Here is a 22,760-nt window from a genome sequence, read left to right on the forward strand (position 1 = left end):
TCTAAGGGAGAATAAGGGATCTTCTTTGATCAAAACTTCTGCCCTATCACCTTCAGGCTCCAGTTATGTTATTACCCTCACTCCCCTTACCTCTGACATACAGAAAACCAGGGAGCACAGACCCATGACCCTGTTCTCATGACTCACATTTTCTTTTGAGTTAAGTGGTGGCAATAATAGAAGTCCCTTTATGTTTGCTTTTCTTTCTGTTTTTTTTTTTTTTTTTTCTTTTTTAATGTAAGATTATTTGTCTTCACAGTGAAATTCAGGAAACCTCAGGTTGCTCTCTCTGGAGGAGTAGCCACAGTGGAATGGCAAACACCCTGAGCAGGAATTCTGGGAAAGTAGATTTCAGTTTGGATTCAGCTGGACATCTTCAAATTTAGTTCTCTACTGAGAACTTTAGAAGAGCCCTTGTTCTGAGGGATGACATGTGGACAACACTAGTCTCTCTGACATGCTTATTCCTAACTTAGGCTGAGTTCTATTCTATCAATTGATTTATTTAAGAAACATTCTTTTTATTATTTATTTATTTATTTTTCAACTGGAGGCCTGGTGCATGAAAATTCATGCACTGGAGAGGGAGTCCCTCAGCCCGGCCTGCCCCCTCTCACAGTCTGGGAGCCCTCAGGGGCAGGAGGTGACCCGGTGATCAGAGGAAGGTGATGCCCCCATCACACCTCTGCTGCTGCCACTGCCGGCAGTGTAAGCCTCAGCCGGCCCTGGTTACCTGAGCCTCAGGCAGCCCTGGGTGGCTGGGCAGCTGCCATCCGAGGCTTGCCTGCACCTTGGGCCCACCCTGGGAGGCTGGGCAGCCGACATCTGAGGCTTGCCTGCACCTTGGGCCGGCTCTAGGAAGCTGGGTAGCCACCATCCAAGGCTTGCCTGTGCCTCGGGTCAGCCTGGGCAGCTGGGAGGCAGAGGGGACTGGTGGACTCTGGAGGCAGGTGCGCGGAGTGGCTGGACCTGCCTGGGGGCAGGCCCGGCAGTGCCGTGCACCTGCCGCCCTGGTGGGGCTGAGGGGACTGGGTGCTGCCATCTTGTATGTGGGTGCCGCCATATTTGAGGGTGTGGCAGTCAATTAGCATAGTCCCTCTTTATTAGATAGGTTTACAATTGACCTTCATTATTATATTAGTTTCAGCATAGTGGTTAGACATTAATATAACTTACAGATGAACCTCCCAATAAGTCTAGTACCCACCTGGCACCATACATACAATTATTATAATACAGTTATTACAATATTATTGACTTCATTTTTTAAAAAATTTATTGATGAAAGTATTACAAATGTCCTCTTTTTTCCCCATTGACCCTTTCAACCCTGTACCCGTTCGCCACCCCCAGGCTTTTACCACTCTATTTTCTGTGTCCATGGGTTATGCATATATGCATATAAGTTCTTTGGTTAATCTCTCCCCACCCACCCACCTCTGCCTTCTCTCTGAGATTCATTAGTCTGTTCTATGCTTCTATATCTCTTGATCTATTTGTTCATTGGTTTATTTTGTTCAATAGAGTCCACATATGAGTGAGATCATGTGATAGCTGTCTTTCTCTGACTGACTTATTTCACTTAACATAATACTGTCCAGGTCCCTCCATGCTGTCTCAAAGGATAAGAGAACCTTCTTTTTTTTAATAATAAATCTTTATTGTTCAGATTATTACAATTGTTCCTCTTTTTCCCCTCATAGCTCCCCTCCACCCGGTTCCCACCCCACCCTCTGCCCTTACCTGCCCCCCACTGTCCTCATCCATAGGTGTACGATATTTGTCCAGTCCCTTCCTGCACCACCCACACCCCTTTCCCCCCGAGAATTGTCAGTCCACTCCCTTTCTATGCCCCTGATTCTATTGTATTCACCAGTTTATTCTGTTCATCAGATTTTTTATTCCCTTGATTTTTAGATTCACTTGTTGATAGATAATGTATTTGTTGTTCATAATTTTTATCTTTACCTTTTTCTTCTTCTTCCTCTTCTTAAAGAATACCTTTCAGCATTTCATATAATACTGGTTTGGCGGTGATGAACTCCTTTAGCTTTTTCTTATCTGTGAAGCTCTTTATCTGACCTTCAATTCTGAATGATAGCTTTTCTGGGTAGAGTAATCTTGGTTGTAGGTTCTTGCTACTCATCACTTTGAATATTTCTTGCCACTCCCGTCTGGCCTGCATAGTTTCTGTTGAGAAATCAGCTGACAATCGCATGGGTGCTCCCTTGTAGGTAACTAACTGTTTTTCTCTTGCTGCTTTTAATATTCTCTCTTTGTCTTTTGCCCTTGGCATTTTAATTATGATGTGTCTTGGTGTGGTCATCTTTGGATTCCTTTTGTTTGGGGTTCTCTGCGCTTCCTGGACTTGTAAGTCTATTTCTTTCACCAGGTGGGGGAATTTTTCTGTCATTATTTCTTCAAATAGGTTTTCAGTATCTTGCTTTCTCTCTTTTTCTGGCACCCCCATAATTCGGATGTTGGTACGCTTGAGGTTGTCCCAGAGGCTCCTTACACTGTCTTCATATTTTTGCATTCTTTTTTCTTTTTGCTTTTCCAGTTGGGTATTTTTTGCTTCTTTGTATTTCAAATCTTTGACTTGATTCTTGTGATCCTCTAGTCTGCTGTTGGATCTCTGTATAATATTTTTTATTTCAGTCAGTGTATGCTTAATTTCTATTTGGTCCTTTTTCATATCCTCGAGGGTCTCGCTAAATTTATTGGCCTTTTCTAGAAAATTCTTGAAAAACCTTATAACCGTGGTTTTGAACTCTATATCCAGTCATTTGCTTTCCTCCATTTCTTTCATTTGTGACCTGTTTCTTTGTCTCCGCATTTTGGCTGCTTCCCTGAGTTGATAGAGTGGCTTTGTGGTGTCCTATAGGGCACAGTGGCTCAGTCTCCCCAGTTACCAGAGGTGGACACTCTAGGTGCACTCCTTTGTGGGCTGTGTGCACAGTCTTGTTGTAGTTAAGTCTTGATTGTTGTTGGTATCACTGGGAGGAATTGCCCTCCAGGCCAATTGGCTGTGAGGATCAGCTGTGTCTATGATGGGAGAACTTCTGTGCTGGAGACACCCTTATGGGGCAAGACTTGCTTCAATTGGGCTTTGGTGCTCGCTGAGTCTGCCCCCTGAGTGTGTCCCTTATGGATCTGAGGAGTTGTAATCTGGATGGTCCCACTCTGACCCCTGGGTACACTGGCTCTTGGATCTCCAAGAGATGCTAATTTAGCCTCTGCCTGACAAAAGCACCCAGCAGGAGCTATGGAGAGATCTGCAGATTTCTTTTCTTTGTTTGGGTTTTGGAGGTGCCCAGATGAGGCCCAGCTGTGAAGCAATGCAAACTGCTTCGGGACCTTGGGCCTTCTTTTGGATGTTCTGGGTCTCACTGACTCAGCTGCAGTTTGTTAGGTAAGTTAAGAATTCAAAAGAACAAGGCCATTCATATGCAAAAGTCTCTGGGCTCAGCTTGGATGGGGTGGAGTCTCAGGGTGGATCAATCTGCCATGGCTTCGTGGGGCGGAATCTCAGGGCAGAGCAAACAGCTATGGCTTCCTGTCAGCCCTGCCCTAAGAGGCCCCTGGGTCTCAGTGTCCTGCGGTAATCGCTGCAAGCACCTCTGAGAGAAAGCCACCCTCAAGTTTTGCCTGCTGCCAGACAGTCCAGTTTCTCCCCGTATGAGTCTGAGTCCCCAGAGTCTCACCTGGAACTGGAGTTCAGAGCAGTCAGGAGCTTTTGTCTCCCTCCCAATTGAGAAAGCCAGCTGTGTACTCAGTTGCCAGCCCTCTCCGCGCACACGCCTCCATACCTCTGTTTTCCACAGCTCCTGTGAGTGTCAGTGTGCTTTTCTCTTTCCTTCTAGTTGTAGAATTTCCACTCAGCCAGCCTTCCTGTAGTTCTGGATGATGTCCGTTTTGTCTTTTAGTTGTAGTTTTGAAATTGTTGTGCGAGGCAGCAGTTTAGGTGTTTACCTATGCCACCATCTTGGTTTCTTCCCCCGAGATCCTTCTTTTTTACAGCTGCATAGTATTCCATTGTGTAAATGTACTACAGCGTTTTTCTCCACTCATCTACAGGTGGGTACTTAGGCTCTTCCCAGATTTTAACTATTGCCAATTGTGCTGCTATGTACATAGAGGTGCATATATTCTTTCTGATTGGTGTTTTGGGTTTCTTTGTATATATTCCTAGAAGTGGGATTACTGGGTCAAGTGGAAGGTCCATGTTTAATTTTTTGAGCAAACTCCATACTGTTTTCCATAGTGGCTGTGCCAATCTGCATTCCCAACAACAGTGTACTAGGGTTCCCTTTTCTCCACATTCTCGCCATCACTTGTCCTTTGTTTATGGTAGCCATTCTGACAGGTGTGAGGTGATACCTCATTGTCATTTTAATTTGCATCTCTCTGATGGTTAGTGACTTTGAGCATTTTTTCATGTCTCTTGGCCATCTGTATGTCCACTTTGGAAACGTGTCTATTTAGGTCCTCTGCCCATTTTTTAATTGGATTGTCTTCCTTTGTTAAATTGTATGAGTTCCTTACATATTTTGGATAGTAACCGCTTATCAGATGTATCATTGGCAAATATGTTCTCCCATGCAGTGGGCTTTCTTATTGTTTTATTGATGGTTTCTTTTGCTTTGTAGAATCTTTTTATTTTGATTTAGTCCCATTTGTTTATTTTCTCCTTAGTTTCCCTTGCCCTAGGGAAGTATCAGCAACCATTGCTATGAGAGTTGTCTGAGATGGTTTCTTCTAGGATTTTTATGGTTTCACAACTTACATTTAAGTCTTTTATCCATCTTGAGTTTATTCTTGAGTGTGGTGCCATTGGTGTTCTAGTTTCATTTTTTTTCATGTACCTGTCTAATTTTCCCTACACCATCTTTGAAGAGACTTTATTCCTTTTGTTGTACTTTACATCCCCATGGCTATTTTGTAACTGCCAATTTGTACTTCTTAATCCCTTTTCTTTAACAAATATTTTTGTTCAATATTTGGGCATATAACCTAAGCCTTGAAGATGCTAAATTGACATAACTCCTTATTGACATGATATGCAAGAGACACTGGCTTATTTTCTTTGAAAAAAACCTTCCCAAAAGTGTTTATTAAAGGGAACTCCTAGGCTGTGGAATGTGGCCCTGGAGTCCCATCCCTTTCCTCAGTTTCTTCTCTTGGTGTTTTTTTCCAAGAAATCCTATTCAGATTTGGCCCCACTCTGCTCAGGACCTCCAGACTGCCTGGCCATTGCTAACAGGACTAAGGCCAAGCTTTCTAGTATAGCCTTTAAGGCCCTCCACCTACTTACCTTCCCAGTTTCTTGCCTACTCTTCATTCTGTCGGCCTCATTCACCCTGGAGTAAGCCTGTATGCCTGCTTCTAAGCAGGCTATTGCATCTCTGTCTCCTCTGGGGCATCACACATCTCTACCTAGGACATTTGGGTACTCTTACCCCCATTCCCACAATCTCCCTTTTTCAGAATCCATCTTATCCTTAGAGACCAGTGCAAATACCACTGAACTATGTTATTTTATTTCCACAAAAGTTTTTTTTTTTTCTGTTCTACTACAGCACTTCTCAGAATGTTTTTCTTTCATATAACAGTTTTCTGTTATTCAGTGTGTTGGGGTCAGGAATTGGTCCTACATCTCTACTCTAACCCATAGTTCCTTAAAAATAGTGTTCCATTAATACTGGGTAAACTGAAATTTATAGGAAGCTCTTTAACCTGGGGTCCTTGGGTCTCCATGGGATCCATGGATATAATATGAAGTGTGAAGTATATTAAGCTCTTATCAGATGTATCTGATTTGGAAGAAGGAAAATTACATATTGGTTTTCACTAACTTCTCACTGAAATGTAGCCCTTCTTTCAATTATGAATGTAGGCCAAAAAAAGTAGTAATGGCAATTTCTGTGACTTTGTCACCAATGGAAATCAAAGGTACTTTTATATCACAATTTAGTTATTGTAGATTTCTCAAAATATTATGCTCAACACAAAGTTGAAATTATAGCAGTAATAACTAATAAGGTCAAGTCCTAGGTAATTACTTAAAATTATAATAAAGGACATACTACGTTTTGATAACTATTTTAATATAATTGGCTTCTTTTTATCTACTTTATTTCATATATTTACAAATATTCTGAGAAGGTTTCCATAGAATTCACTATACTGCCCAGAACAGTCCATGTCACAAAAAGGTCAAGATGTAAAATGTTCCCACTTATGAATCTGTATGCTATGCTATATGTGTCTTTTATAGCCCCTTGCTTAGTACTGTTCACTTAGCCAACATCTTATGTGTTAACATAGCCTTGGGTATTGGAGTGGTAACTCTAAGTAAGACAGAAACCTTGAGGTGAGAATTAAGTCCAATGTACTAAAAGACTCACTGTCCCATTTCTGCTTTTTCCTATTCCCTCAGCCATTGGTGTTTGAGGTCTCTCCTGACCCAGCTCAATGGTGATTTGAGGCTAGATGTTGAGGCCAAATTTCAGCACATTGGACCTCATTCCCCCTACCTTATGAGGCCCTCTTCTAAGGAGGTCACTGGATTGGCAAGAAACCTAGGGTAACACTGAGCCTAGGTGGCTAACCTAGCCCATTGCCTCCCACTAGGGTACTTGCCTTACTTGTTCCTGCCTTCAGGGCCTTTCCTGTCCTATTGTCATTCCTGAAATAGATTTCCTCCCTGACTCCCTGGTGAGATTTATTTACAAAGTTGTTCCCCAGACCTGGTCCTCATTGAATTGTTTAGCTAGCAAAATGGCCGTCTGGCCTCCACTTCCCCCACTAACTGACCCCTGTGCTCAGGAAAGGCCTAGAGGTGTCAAGGACTGATAAGGCTTAATGTGTTACCCATTCCATGGGGATTTGCATATCTGACAATTCTACTTTTAGTCTCTAACCCCCCCAATAGTATAAATAGTAAGTCAGCAGCCTAGCAAATGGAGAAGATCGCCACCCCAAAAACAACCCTAACTAACACTTAGACATGATTCCAATCTTCTCTCTATGCATAGTTTTTACAAAATTGAGCTCATGCAATCTTGGTACTTACTCTTCCTCACTTAATATTACTGAGGTATTTACTCTGGGTATGAAATACTCTTCATAAACATTTTATATGATCATATGACAAGCTATCTTGTGGTTGTGCCATATAGATTACTTAAGTAAAATGTCCAACAATTTTTAAAAGATTTTTGATTTCTTTTAGTGGGAGACATTTTACATTTTTATGTAAGAGGTGTTTAGCATATTGGTTTAAATTTGAGGTTTGGACCTCAATCTAAATTCAAACCATGTCTTCCTCAATAGTAATATGACTTTAGACAAATATCTACTTCTTCATCCTCAATGTAGAGATGATACTCTCTACTACACAGGGTGATTGTTGATATTAAATTGGGTGGTGTATATGAAGTGCATAGTGACGAGTAAGTCTCCATACATGAAAGCTGCTACTTATTGTTGCTATTACTATTATTACAACCTGAAAACTACCAAGTTTTCAGCCAAAGGAACAAATCTGTACTGATGAAATTTCAGCTATCATTGACTTGGGCTAAGGGATCTATTCATAAAGGTGGAGGGTACTTTTGCTAGTGCCTATTGAAGGTGGAGTTTGGGGAGTAGATCTCCCCCTTGCAGGTTCTTGCCTCACAAAGTTTGAAGAATAAAATTTGTGGATTAAAAGGACTTGTTAGTAAAAGGGTGGAAATTTATTGGAAGCAAATACAGACTCCCATATAGGGAAAAGTTCCCAAGGGGGTAACCAACTAAGCCCCTTTTTCTAAGGTTTATAATTGCTGTAGTTGTCTCTTCATGCTCCCTTCTAATTGGACCCTTTCCCCATTTTATAACCCTGTGCTTTTCTAATTGGTCACTCTTTTGCAGAATATCAGCTGCAAAGTCCAAAACCCACGTGGTACCCTCCTCTTTCTCTCCCCCTTATCTTGCAGCATTCTTCTATCTCCTGTGAACATGTTTCCCTCTTTCCAGTATTTGTCAATATTTCTCTATTCTCTGTGAAAGTATGTCTTCCTTTCCCCTTATCCTGTGGCACTTTTCTATTCTCTGTGAATGTGTGCCTTTTGGTGGCTCCAAGCCCTCACCTTTGCATTCTTCCCCCATGGACTCTCTTTATTCCTAAGATTCTCTAAACCTGCTTATTTTGTCCCTAGAATTCCTTTCACTATGAAATCCTGCAAATGGCTGCCTCTTTTTGTTTTCCTTTTAAATCTGTGCCTCTCTCTGTTCCTTTTCTGTCTGCTGACTTGGCTTTGGTAGCACCTCTATAATACACCTACCTCTGCTGAGGCTTCTTTCCTGTCTTGCACCTAAGGAGACCAGTGAGACATAAATACAAGAAACATTAACAATGCAAGTTAGTATCAGTACCAAAATGGTCCTTGGATATCACCTAGTGTTTTTGACCGATCTCTATCCCCATTCCTGCCCTAGAACAGATGAGGGGAACTAAAGTCCAGGAAGGGCATAAGATATATCCAAGGTTATAGATTAAGTCAGTTGTAGTGCTAGGCTTGGAACACAGTGTTCTTTATCCTATCCTTAATTTCGTGTTGCAAAGACCAGTGCTTCAGATAATCTAGGCTGTAAATCAGAGGTGTAAAGAGGATGCTGCAAATGAGAGTAGGGGCTGGCTAGAGTAGGTGGGGAAGGCTTCCTGGAAGAAATACAGTCAGCACTTGCTTCCTCTTGATAGTAAGCTGTAAATTTGCCCCTTGGTAAGCATTGCTCTGTTGCTATGTTGTCTTTAGTAGTAAGCTGGTTGGAAGCAGGGACTGTGTTATTGTTTATTTCCTCAAATATTCTCCCTTCCTTGCCACCAATATCTAAATTGCTCAGGTTTTACCCACCTGGTGCTGCTCAATGGTTAAGTATTGACCCAGGAACCAAGAGGTCATTGATTCAATTTCCGGTCAGGGCATATGCTAGGGTTGTGAGCTCAATCCCCAGTAGGGGGCATGCAGGAGGCAGCCGATCAATGATGTTCCTCTCTCATCGATGTTTCTATCTTTCTATTCCTCTTCCTTCCTCTCTCTTTCTAAAAATCAATAAAAACATATTTCAAATAAAATACATTGCTCACCTAGTTCCCTTTTCTGTGGTTGAGCAGAGACACTTGTCCCAGGCTCTGTTGAGCACAGACCCAGACAACTAACTTGCCTCTTTTGATCCATCCTAGATTAATGTACGTGTGACCACCATGGATGCAGAACTGGAGTTTGCCATCCAGCCCAATACCACCGGCAAGCAGTTGTTTGACCAGGTAAGGGATGGATGGACCTGTTGCCCTTAAGTCTCTTTCACTTCTCTTAATTGCTCCCACTACAATGTCTGCTTCTTGGGAATTTCTTTTCCTACTCACTCCTCTAAGATGGGTTAAGACAAAGGCCCAGCCTTAATAACAAAGGAGACAAAGTTTAACTTTGCCAACCTGCACCTTGGATGGCTCCGATTAATTCTATTCTTGATCATGAACATGGCAGAATCGAGAAGCAAATGGGGTATTATTCTGTGCTAGATGCTCTCAAAATGAGGGAAGAGAGTTTGGGGGGGGATACTGGGTGAAAAGGGTGAAGGGATAAATTAGAAATTGGTAGTTACAAAATAGTTACAATGATGTAAAGTACAGCATAGGAAATATAGTCAATAATATTGTAGTAACTATCTGTGGTGCCAGGTAGGTAGATGGGAACTTGAAATATCAAGGGAACATTTTGTAAAGTATATGATTGTCTAACCACTATGTTGTACAACTGAAACTAATGCAAAATAATATCGAATGTAATCCACAATTGAAAAATGAAATTAAGAAAATAAATATGTTAGCACACTCTGAAGAATGTAAGTGACCTCTTCTCCATTTTAATGATGAGGCTAAGAAATTAAATAACTTAATTGCATCCAGCTGGTATCTAGCTGGGATTTAAACCCCACAGTCTTGTTGCTGCACCACATGGCTTCTGTCACATATTTATTATTGTTTCCTTGTACACAGAAACTAATTTATTATCACTGAGGTTGTATGCTCTATGTACATTTCCCTCAAAGGAATATTGGGACTTAAGACACTCTTGAAGATGATGAATGCAATAGGAGGGTGTTTCATCTCCTGTAGTTATGCCATGGAGATGATATTGATGTGGTTATTCCTGTTTCCAATCCAAGTGGTATCCCTTTGCTGCAAATAATCATTATCAGAAGGAATTTACTATATAATAGCCAGGTGGGGGCCACAGAATCTTTCAACATTCAAAGACTCTCCAAGGGCCAAGGGAATGTCTCATCTGTGACCAGACTTTCAAGAGTGAAAATGTAGTTCCCATTTCCAGTGGCTGGGATTCTTCTAGATTCCTTTTCCTCACCAGCCTCTGGTGAGGTGGAGGTCTCACATTGTCCAGGATGTTACCTTGATGCATTTTCCAAGCACTCTTGCTTTCCTTTCTCCTTTGCCCTCAGAGTCCCTCTATAGTCTGAGAACTTCTCTAGAGTTGGGAAGGGAAAGAAAAAAGACAAAATAGGTTATATTTAAATGAGATGATTCTGTTCCTATGAATACCTCTGAGTGGTGAGGGGAAAGACAAGGAGAGGAAGGTGATGGTAAGAGGCTGTTTCTATCAAGCTCTCCTTGTAAAAGGAAGGAAGGGATGGCTGGAAATCTGAGGAAAGCTTGGTTGGGCATGTCCCTCCGAGTCCCTGATGTCACATGGTAGACTGAAAAAATTGTTGTTTATGATGAATACAGATGAGAGATAATGTTTGTTCAGGGCTTACTGTATGCCAGGTACTGTGACAGACATTTTGTATACTATATCATTTGACTATCACAAAGCCCTTGAGTATAGAAATTAGTACTGGCCCCATTTTACAGATGAGGAAACAGAATCTTCATTTTCCTAGCTAAGCCTTGTGGAAATTATTGAACCTCTCCTGGTTGGTATTTTCATCCACCCCCCCCCCCCCCAAAAAAAAAGTTGGTCTAATACCTAACCAAAAGGCTTTCTTTGAGGTTATGAAAAGAGTATATTGTTTATATCTCACTTGTTAGCCAAAAACTTGTTATAGTGGTTTATGATGATACATAAAATTCAAAAGGATAAATTAGAAATAGGTGTGAATAACAATAAGGAAATACAAATAGGGAAGAGAGAGTGAGAGAAGAAGGGAGAGACACATTAATTTGTTGTTCTATTTATTTATGCATTCATTGGTTGATTCTTGTATGTGCCCTGACTGGGGATCAAACTTGCAACCTTGGTGTATCGGGATGATGCTCTAACCAGCTGAGCTAAACCAGCCAGGGTTAGCAGAGATGTAATAAATGATAACTCCCAAATGCCATGAAACTTCTTGTCTTGTTAATCACATAGATTTGGAGCTTGAAGATCCCCAGAGTATATAACTTTGAATTTAGCTGTAATTTGCTTCTTCTATGGAGTTTGTTTTGAACAGTGAAGGTCATCATTAATATTTAATTTGTAAAATTACAAACTAGTCAGAGGAACATTTAAACACACATTTACTACAATTAAAGTAATATGCTGACATTCATGTAGCTCACAAATGATTACAGTGCTAGTCTGGAATTACTGAATGCATTTTGATTATATTAAGGCTTTGCATTCTCCCCTTGTATGAAGTTTTTCTATTGGAGAGCTTTTAAAGGAACAATCTGGTGAAATTGAAAGGGTACTGGATAGGAAGTTAGAAATATTGGGCCCTAAGGCTGGCTCTACTGCTAGTTCTCCTGATACCTTACACAAACCTCTTCCTTCTTTGGGCCTCAGTTTACCCATCTGTACAATGTCTGACTGACCTCTCAAGTCTGGTTATCTTTCAAAAATTTATCTCCAGCATTTGTTTCTGCATTTCATATCTTTCCCATTTCTAACCCACTGTTTGGAGTTCATATGGCCCCTTTCTATAAAAAGGAGGGGAATGCCTCACTTGAGTATGATTAGCAGTTGGCATGTGTGTGGGGGAGGGGAAGCTACCTGGAATGTGGGATATTTCTTCCTGGACAGGCTTCTTAGTGTCTCTGGAACAAAAGGGAGAAAGTGTCCATACGCTAGAAGGCTGTTTGAACCTTTGCTTCAGAAAGCAAAATTATTCTGAGCAGCTGCTATAGAGGGGAGAGTATCAGTCAGTGTGGATTTTATGGTGCAGCTGGGAACCAGAGGCTTCTTCAGACTTTACCCAAACATCTTTCCAGAGCCCTGGTTTTATACCCTACCTCTCTCAAGCCATTGCCTGCCCTCAACACTGGAGGCTTTGTTCATTTGCATTGGAGGGGGATAGATGTGGAGGGTGAGAAAGGCATAATTTAGAGCCTAGGGCAGGAAAATCCTTAAACAAAAAAGTTTATTAATTTCAGAAAGCCACAAGACCAGAAATTCTTTGTTTAGTGTTGATTTGGTTTGTGTACTGTGGGTGTGGTTCTGAGGGAAGCCCAGCTGGTAAGGAGCCCTGGCCAGATTGATATGCTAGTTCTGAAAGCTACTACTTCCCAAAGAAAGCCTTTGAGATACTTGAATCTTTCATACTGGTTGAGGAAATGAAAGGCAGAAAGCCAAGAAGTTCATGACTTCCCATCTGGAAGATCAGTGATGTTTTGAGAAATATCACTTATTGAGCACCTACTATGAAGTAGCCCTGGCTAAGTGCATTAATTCTCACATGATCTTTCCTAAGATAAGTGAAGAACACACCCTATGCCATTTAGTCTGTAAGTTGTGATATGGAGTTCCAAAAATAAAGATATGACCACAATATTTAAGCTTTTCCTCACCGCACTAATCTGCTTAGGGTAAATGAGGCTGTTTGGCTTGGAGAACATTCAAGAGAAGATGTATTCTCTTGTTGGGGTCTCTGAAGAGCTCTTGTAGGAAGGAGGGGGGCAGACATTCTGTGAGATAAAAAGGAAACCCATAGGTAAAACTACAAGGAAACCCTGGCTGGTGTGGCTCAGTTGGTTGGAGTGTTGCCCCGTACTCCAAAATGTGGTTGGTTTGATTCCCTCAGGGTACATACCCAGGTTGCAGTCTCAGTTCCTGGTCAGGGCATGTGTGGGAGGCAACTGATTGATGTTTTCTCTTATTTATCAATTTATCTATCTATCTATCTATCTATCTATCTATCTATCTATCTATCTATCATCTCTTCCTTCCTCTCTCTAAAACCTATTTAAAAAATCTTCCAGGAAAAAGATTTGAATTCAGAGAAGGAATTGAGCATCTGACACTTTGGGGCCAAGACAAGTCTAGGCAGGAATCCACAGAAGTATGTGTTCACAGGCTATTGGGGGTATAATCTCTTCCCACTAAATTGATGATGTATAAGGGAGGAAGTTCATTCTGTCTGGCCTTTGAAACCTATCATTCAAGCAGGTCCACCCTATGGAACTGGGCCTAGGAGGAAGGAGTTGGACTCCTTGGGAGGGTTGACAAAAGCTCTGGGGCCATCCTGAAACCATGCAATTATTTAGCTCAGTGGTTGGCAAACCACGGCTCGCGACCTAGACCCTCGATTCCAGTAATTACAGGCTGTTGTTGTTCCTTGTGATTAATCCCCTATCCCAGTGGTCGGCAAACTCATTAGTCAACAGAGCGGCAAACCGCAGCTCGCGAGCCGCATGTGGCTCGCGAGCCGCAGTTTGCTGACCACTGATCTAGCTGATGACCAGAGAGGAAGCCAACTGGAGAGGAAGCACCTTGTTGGTACCAGCAATAATTAACAGGCAATTATGGGAAGCCATCGCTTGAGGAGGCCCAAGGACTGCTGGGAAATGGAGTTGAGGTTCATAGTTCCTCCACTTTACCTTTGTTTTTTCTTATGAGTGTGCTCACAGGTAAGGAGGGGAGAGAACATGTTTTACAATAGCATTCCGTCACTTACCTCCATGTCTAAAGCTTAGAGTTCTTCAGATGGTTCTTGATTACCTAGGTGACATTAGGGGGCAGTGCTACCACCATGAATTCCACTTTGAGAAACCTATGTTTGGCTCCTTCCCAGCCAGGGGCTCTAGCTCTACCACTAGTCTTTTTTTTTTAAAAGAATGCTATTGATATATATATATATATATATATATATATATATATATATATATATATTATTGGTTTCAGAGAGGAAGGAAAAGGGAGAGAGAGATAGAAACATTAATGATGAGAGAGAATTATTGATCTCACCTTCTGCACGTCCCCCTACCGGGGATCAAGCCTGCAACCTGGGCATGTGCCCTCACCGGGAATCAAACCATGACCTCCTGGTCATAGATTGATGCTCAACCATGGAGCCATACCAGCTGGGCCTCTAGTCTAACTTTACCTGCCCTGCCCCCTTCCCTCAAGATTGTAAGCTCTTGAAAAAAGTTGAAATCTCAGAGCATCCATTCATTCATCTATTCATTGACAGATTCAATACTGACTGAAAGTCACACAGGGGTCCTCAAACTTTTTAAACAGGGGGCCAGTTCACTGTCCCTCAGACCGTTGGAGTGCCGGACTATAGTTTAAAAAAAAAACCTGTGAACAAATTCCTATGCGCACTGCGGGCCTGGGACGAGTCGGTTGCTAAACAGGACAGGCAGCGGCACCCGGCGGGCTGGATAAATGTCCTTGGCAGGCTGCATGTGGCCCGCGGGCCGTAGTTTGAGGACCCCTGGTACTGTGTCTCAGGGAGGATCTCTAGACCCATCAAACACCATCTCTGCCCTTAAGGAAAGTAAATGCAACTCTGCCCCCTCTTAGAATGAAGGAAACATCTTTGAAGCTCAGGTTGTATATATAGAGATGGTGTATAGAGCATGGGATTTGGTGTTGGCCCTGGGTTCAAATTCTGTTCCTTATTTCAGTGATTTCAACCTTTTCATCTCATAGCACACATTAACTCATTACTAAAATTCTGCAGCACAGCAAAACAACAACAACCAAAAAAAACCAAAAAACAAAAACAAAAACAAAACAAAACAAACCACACACTATATTTTTTGCCAATCTGACAAAAATAGGTATAGTTTCTTGTTGTTTTGTTTTTAGATATATTTTTATTGATTTCAGGGAAGGAGAGAGAGAGGGATATAGAATGATGAGAGAGAATCATTGACCAGCTGCCTCCTGCATGACCCCTACTGGGGATTGAGCCCGAAACCCAGGCATGTGCCCTTGACCAGAATCGAACCCGGGATCCTTCAGTCCACAGGCCGATGCTCTATCCACTGAGCCAAACCAGCTAGGGCAAAAATAGGTATAGCTCTGATTCATTCACACAGGATGGCATTGTTGTGTTGGCTGTTGTCATTTTTTTAATTTGACAATCTAAGGGAAAAGTGGTCAGTGCCCCTGACCAAACAGTCAGGTTTGCATATTTAAAAATTTTTTGCAGCACACTGGTTGAAAATTGCTGCTCTATTTAGCTGTATGAACTTGGATGGCTCATTTAACCTCTTAGGAATTTACTTTCTTCAGTAAAATGGTAATCACACTAATCTCAGAGGTTTTTGTGGTTTTAATGTTGGTTATTCTTATTAAGGGCTAAATAAATAGGTGAAAATTGCCCTGGAAGTTCAGATAAGAGAGCCATGAAACCAGGTAGCTTTTATGTCTCAGTAAAGTCCTTAAGATTTGTGGACTCTGCATTGAAGGCAGCAGCCCTTTTTTTTCTTGCATTTTATTTTATAAAATAACGGATATCTATTATTGCAATTATAATGTCTCCATCTTTTATATGAGGAACTGAGGCTTAGAGAGGGGGAAAAAAAGGCCTGTTTAAGGTCAGATAGCTAGGAAGTAGTATAATGCCTTGAATCAAACTACATACCATTTTCAGTTTCCCAGTGTCTTTTGTCAGCTGTGTCCTCTGTGACCTCCCTTTTCTTTGCCTGTTCCCATTGTGAGGGGAGGAAAGTTTGGTTCCTAAACTTAGAACTCTAGCCGAGTGTGTTTTGTGCTATAGAACAGGTGGCCATTTGAGCACAGGCAGTGTGGAGTAGCATAAGTAGTAATGGCAGTAGCCCCTCCTGGAACTTCACAGTTGTGCATTGATTTGCTTTTAGGTGGGTGGCTGATGTAGCCGAGGCCAAGCCTGTAATGGGATCTCAATGGGCTTCAGGTGTTTGGGCATTGACACAGTTTTGCAAATAATTCCTCATACACTTTTCCTCTTGAAGCTTCAGCCTTGCTTTCTTACCCTGTTCTGGGCTTCTGAAGTGGCTGATTCTGTCACTAATTTGTTTAATCAGATAGATGCATTGGGTATATAGCAAGGAGGTGCTCTAGGCTTCAGAATTGACCTTATCTCCCCTTTCCTCCACATACCTCAGATATAGGCAGCCTTCACATAAGAAATAGAGGCAAAAGGGGATTCTTTCTTACATCCAAGTACTTCTGATAATTAGGGAAGATTTTCTCAGAGGCAAATCTCTCCCCCTCACTGGGTCCCAGTTTTCCAGTTTATGCTGCTTGAACCCTATAGTACACCAGAGTCTCTTTGAGGGATTTGTATTGTGGGGCTGAATATAATCCACAACCCATGTCTTACAAACTGAAACCCTACTCCCTATAGTATGTGTCAGAATCTAGGAGGTACACATTGCTGTGGGATGAATAGGATTTAGTATCTGGGAGCACCAATTTTACTTGTAGATGCTATCAATTTCATTTTTAAAACACTATTTAAGTAGTGTAAAATTTACAACAAATGATTAAGACTAAACCTGAGGCTTTAAAGAAATTTTGGCTTGCAGCCATCTACTTGTATCATCCCCTGCTTTGCTCCCTCCTTTTGGTCCCTGGGTATGTGCATCCTTTATTTTAATGCTGCTTAAGGCTTTATTGCATGGCATCTTTGAGAAATACTAGCTCAGGCCAGATGAGCTGGCAGTCTGGGGTCAAAGGGAGCCAAGAAAGAATTTTTTTTTTCCTCAGGGGTGGAGCCACTTCTCAGAGTAGAAGGGTAGGATCCTAGTTACAAATATTATTCCTGGAACCAGGATCTAGATATGCTCTCCCACTAGAAAATGAGGTTTCTCTTTCCTCTGGAGCTGACGTCTCACCTGAAAGCAAGCAAAGCTTGGCCTCATTTCTAAGTCTTGAGATTTCCTATAGCCTGCGGTTTAAGGGTCATCTATTTTATACTTTTGTTATTTTTTTAGCCTCAATTCTGATTTAAGACCATATTTCCTTCCCTTCCTCCCCCCACTACCCCCCGCACACACACACCTTACTACCTCACTTTGGGACTTTAGTAGGCTGAGAGACATTGCTCATCCCTTCAAGCACTGGAGCCTAAAGAAGTAGAGAATGTTTATACATCTCATTTCTCTGTGTTCATAGGAATCTCTAGACCCATAGGGAAGACGCTGCTTATAGAGATTAAAAGTTCTCTACTGATTCTGAAATCTATTTTTATAGCACTTAATTATTACTTTGTCCACCTTTCCTCAGAGATACTGCAGATCCTGGAACTATTTTGGCACCCATAACCTGCTTCTCATCACACTTTTACCCATCTCACTAGTGAAACAGACAACCTGGTGCAAAAAGAGGCTAAAGAGTTCACTCCTGGGACCTCTGGGACTGGTTGTGTAGTCTGTACCTGACGAACTCCCTTTTAATTCCAGGGTCTCTGAGCCTCTACAATGGGGCTATTGATACAGGCAAAGGCCAGTTGCTGCTCTACCAGCTCTGTTGAGTCTTCTTCCCCCTACCCCACACCTAGTATCCTGGCCCTATTTGTTGATCTTCAGCATCTTTGGTAGGTCTCTTTCTCTCCTGGGGCTGAATTGTCCCTTGGAACTTACTTCTCACTGATTGTATCTGGACACACTATTCTTCTGCAACCATGTGGAAAATAATTAGAATTGTTAATTGATCCCTATTATACCTAGGGTGAGATAAGAGGTGCTTTAAACAATCTTTCCTGTCCACACACTATCCCTCTATCCTCTGAAAAAAAAAAAGCCAATGTCACATTTCAACATGAACATTTTGTATTCTCCATCTAAAACCTGGTGGTAATTCTTACTGCTTATTGACTTAGACTCACCTTGCCATTGAATCCTGGAAGTCTTTTGATCTTGCCTTATACCCCTACCCCAACTTATCTTTTCTAAACATGCTCCTAGTTACACAAGTCAGCAAGAGGTAAGTGGGATTGCATTTCTTAGTCATTTATGAAAACCTAATTAATAGAATGATAAAGCTTAAGAGAAGAAAGAGCCCATTTAAGCAGCACAACTTATTGTAGATGGGGAAGCAGGATCGATTGGGAAGCTGAGGCTAGAGAAGGAAATGTGCTGCCTTGAGATCACACAGCAAAGTGGAGACAGAAGTGAGATTTTCAGGTTTTCTGACACCTGATTTAAGATATGAAAGGTAAGACCATCAACTTTCACTGCCCCAGTGAGCAGTGAAGGCTGATGACATGGGAATGTGGCTTCTCTCCAAAGTGGTTGTTGACTGAGCCTGGTGGGAAAACCGGAAACCATATCTATACATAGAGGTGATCAAATTTCATTATCTGGCTGGGATATATGGATTGAAAGAGAGACAACGTAGTTACTCACTTGAGAACCCTAGGGCTCTTAAGTTCCTGTGAGCCTTTGGTATTAAGAGAAAGCATAGTAGAGCCCAGCAGTGTTGGTCAATGGTTGAGTGTCGACCTATGAACCAGGAGGTCAAGGTTCCATTCCCTGTTGGAGCACATGCCCAGATTTCAGGCTTGATCCCCAGTAGGGGGCATGCAGGAGGCAGCTGATCAATGATTCTCTCTCATCATTGATATTTCTATATCTCTCCCCCTCTTCCTTCTTCTCTAAAATCAATAAAAACATATATTTTTTTTAAAAAAAGAGAAAGCATAGTAGAGTAGAATGGGTACAGGTTTTGGAGTCATACACATCAGGATTCTAGTCTAGGCTCTATGGTTTTAGAAAGATTGCCTCTCTAAACCTTAGCTTCCTCATTTATAAAATGGAGATAATAGGTTTTTCAGTGGCATATAATAGGTACTTAATACATATGAGCTACTTTTTCCTTGGGGCCTTTGACACTCTAGATTGTAAGCTCTGAGAGTGACTGGGGGACCTGGCTTTGGAGGCATAGTAGAAACTTTGTGGATACAGTGGAGGTGTATGTGTGTGTTTTGAGGGGAGATAGTGATCTATTCACGGGGAAGGACATCAGCAACACTGTGTCCTTGTTTCCTGTTTCTATCTCCAAGTAAGTTTCTTCATCTCACCCCTCTACCGCCTTCAACCTTCCCTCTGCCCTTGCAGAGAGAGAGAGAGATAGAGAGAGATAAAGGAGACTGCCTGATTCCAGCAAGACCTCATTAGGATGAGGCTAGGCTTCATTACCTTCACCCCCAGTGATAGGCATGCTGTGTGCAGCTGCCTGCCAGAACCATTAACATGCTAATATCAAGGACTTGAAAACATATCCCACCTGTCTTCTCCTGGCTGAATTCCCTTTCCTTCCTGCTGCTCAGCCAAGAGGCCCAGAACATCAGGGGGCTCCTCAGCTACTATACTGAGGTACTCACCCTGTTTCTACCCTCATTCCCACTGTGTGAGTGGTAATGTAAATCATGGCTGGGCTTTAATCAGGGCTGTAAAGAAGTATCTCAGCTCCCAGACACAGCACAGCTTTGAGTGTATAGATATCACAGTCCCTGCTTTGTCTGCTCAAGCATTCTTTCTTAGGGCATTGTAAATGGGACTTAGTCTGAAAGGTATGGGCATTATTCCTAGTTGCTAAGGATAAAAGAGCAACTCAGGGGAACAAGATGCAGGAGTTAAGCCAACAATTTCTACCTTCAGTTTTTAATCCATCATGGGAGTGGAAAGCTGCATGGCGTAATAGAGGGAGGGAAGTAACAGAAAGCACTAGATTTGAATAGGTTTGGAGTCAAACAGACCTGACTCTGCTACTGATTAACTGAACCTTTGCTTTTCTGAACTTTACTTCCACTATTTGTAAAATGGGCCTAATTATAATTATATCAGAGGGCTCTTGGGAAAATTAAAGGAGATAATATATGTAAAGTTATTGGGGTGTGGTAGTGCTTATAATAGATCCATTCCCTACCTCAGAAGTACTTTGGGCAAATAGATGCTAACCTCACTTATTGACTGTTGCTCAAGTGTATTTTCTTGCCAGACCCTGGGTACCTTATATTTTCTAAGGTTAGGGACCAAATGAGCTCCACTTTTGTGTCCTCTGTGTCTGGTACAGGCTAGGCATTCAATCGGTGGTTGTGTTTTCTCTTCCAGGTGGTGAAAACTATTGGCCTGAGGGAAGTTTGGTTCTTTGGTCTGCAATACCAGGACACTAAGGGTTTCTCCACTTGGCTGAAACTCAATAAGAAGGTAACTGCTTACCCCACTCTTGGGTTTGGAATTCATTCCTTTCCAGATCTTGCTCAGGGCGGGTAACATATGCTAGCTGGTAAATCCAGAACACCTAGGTCTGTTTTCCACTGGGAAGTCTGTTGACCAAAGGATCAGAATAAGGGCAGAAGATTCAGCCAATGTAACCTTGTTCTGTTTCCACTATAGTTTCTCATAGCAAGAATGGCCAGGGTCCAAGGAGGAAGGTATCTTTCTCTTCCTACTGGAAGCTCTGTCTTGAATTTTGACTTGTTTTTAGACCTTAATCATTAGTGGTTCTTCAGGAGGAGATTGGTATCTTTTTTGTTTTTGTTTTCAAAGTCAAGGGATTTAGGAATTTGTTAAAAAGAGAGTCATATACTCTTGAACTGGAATCTCAAAGGTCTCATTACCTATCTTGTCTCTTTTCCAACCTGTCAACTGATGCCTTAACTCCATATAGATGTTCTTTCTTCATTTTCTATCTCAATTGTTCTCCAAATGGGATGATCTGCTCTCTACCTCTAAGTAGCATCTCTGCAGGAACATGGTAATTCTTCAACTTAATATCCTCAAACAGTCTGCCTTTATCCTTGGGGGTCTCCATTCTGTCCTGTGACTTGTTTGTCTAATTGTATCTAGGAGATAGGTACCTCAACTTTTGGCTGGCAGTGTTTTGTTTTCCTAAAGAGTAGAGACTTTTGTTGGACAATTGTAGAACCCTTGGGAGCCAATTTCAGGCTTTAAAAGGCAACCTAATGTGTTCTCTTACCTAGCCAATTCCCAGGCCTTAGTCATGTATCCTGGTCTTTAGTTTGCTAATTTATGGAGTTGGGGGAGTCTTAAAAAAGGTGCTTTCTTAGGTATCCCCTTAGAATTTGCATGCAGTTGGATATATTGTCAGATGATGGTGGCTTTGGGGCTTATGACCATCTTTTTTAAAAATAATTCTTTATTGTTGAAAGTATTACATATGTCCCCTCTTTCCCCCATTGACCCCCTCCTGACCGCCCCATCCCCCCCTTGACCATCTTTATTTCAGGTACCAATCCCCATCAGAAAGCAATTGTGGACATGGGATTGTGTCCCCAATGAAAATAATGTGTCTCTTTTCTGAATTACCAGCAAAGTTTCCTTCTGGCTCTTTGGAATTACCCAAATTTATGGCCTTTCAGTGTCTTCTCCCCACCCTACAGCCACTCCAGTCTATTTTTTAAGAATCCATAACTTCTTGCTGCTCCCAGGTGACTGCCCAAGATGTGCGGAAGGAAAGCCCCCTGCTCTTCAAGTTCCGGGCCAAGTTCTACCCTGAGGATGTATCTGAAGAACTGATCCAGGATATCACACAGCGCCTGTTCTTCCTGCAAGTAAAGGAGGGCATTCTCAATGATGATATTTACTGCCCACCTGAGACTGCCGTGCTGCTGGCCTCCTATGCTGTCCAATCCAAGTATGGTGACTTCAATAAGGAAGTTCACAAGTCTGGTTACTTGGCAGGGGACAAGTTGCTTCCACAGAGGTAAGGTTGTGTCTGGCTATCTGCCCTGGCCAGAGGGCCTGTGGCCTAAGGCTATTACACAGGGGCTGTCAGATCTGTTCCTCCCAACTAGGGTCTGTCTGAAGACCATGACATTATGGTAGTCAGAGAGAGACATTTGCATATAGTACCATACTCTGTTGTTGTTTCTTAGGCTCTCAAAATAAAAAGCTCCCCCTACTCCGTTTTCCTGATTACAGAACTTCATTACCCTGGAAACTGGTTCTTTTATTGAGAACCAGAGATGGATTGATTTTCTATTGTCCCTGGTTCCATTTTTCTCAATCCTTTTCACTAATTTAAACCTCTTATATCAGGTTCATAGGGGGAGAGAGAGAGAACTATGCCAGACAGGGATATGGTAGCTCAAACAGTCCTTCAGTATTGATAACCAGTGTCCAGAGCTTTTTGCTTTCATAAACTTCAAAGTTGAATGATCTAAAAATTCATTATGTTTATTTTAGCATCACAACAATACACAAAATAAGTAAGGTAGGCATTATCCTTATTTCCTGATTAAGGAAACAGAGGTGCAAAGGTACTTGGTCTGACTTGCTCAATATCTCACAGCTCATTTGAGGCAGAGCTGGATCTGGAATCCTAGTCTCTTGATTTTTAAATCCTGGATTTTCCCCCCACTGTATTCAATGACCATTTTCATAGGCTTTTTTGGATTGGAAGGAAGACTCCACCTGTGTGCTCAGCGACTCCATGAGTCGCTGCCATGATGTCGGAGATGGTATGTTTGAAACAAACCTTGTTTATGATCTAGTAGATCTGAGAGGTTGAGCCTGTTAGTTTTTTTCAAAGCCATTT

At 41.9% G+C, this 22,760-nt stretch overlaps 1 protein-coding gene across 1 annotated transcript in view; it reads left to right on the forward strand.

Annotated features, from left to right (window-relative positions):
• Positions 1–22,760, forward strand: part of MSN (moesin) — an 86,560-nt gene that overhangs the window by 47,126 nt on the left and 16,674 nt on the right. Inside the window, exons 3-5 of the mRNA XM_080652982.1 lie at positions 9,227–9,310; positions 20,312–20,407; positions 21,652–21,926. Coding sequence (XP_080509108.1) covers positions 9,227–9,310; positions 20,312–20,407; positions 21,652–21,926 — 455 coding nt within the window. The remainder of the gene's footprint in view (positions 1–9,226; positions 9,311–20,311; positions 20,408–21,651; positions 21,927–22,760) is intronic.

Source organism: Plecotus auritus, assembly GCF_963455305.1.
Source record: "Plecotus auritus genome assembly, chromosome: X".
Classification (NCBI taxonomy): Eukaryota; Metazoa; Chordata; class Mammalia; order Chiroptera; family Vespertilionidae; genus Plecotus; species Plecotus auritus.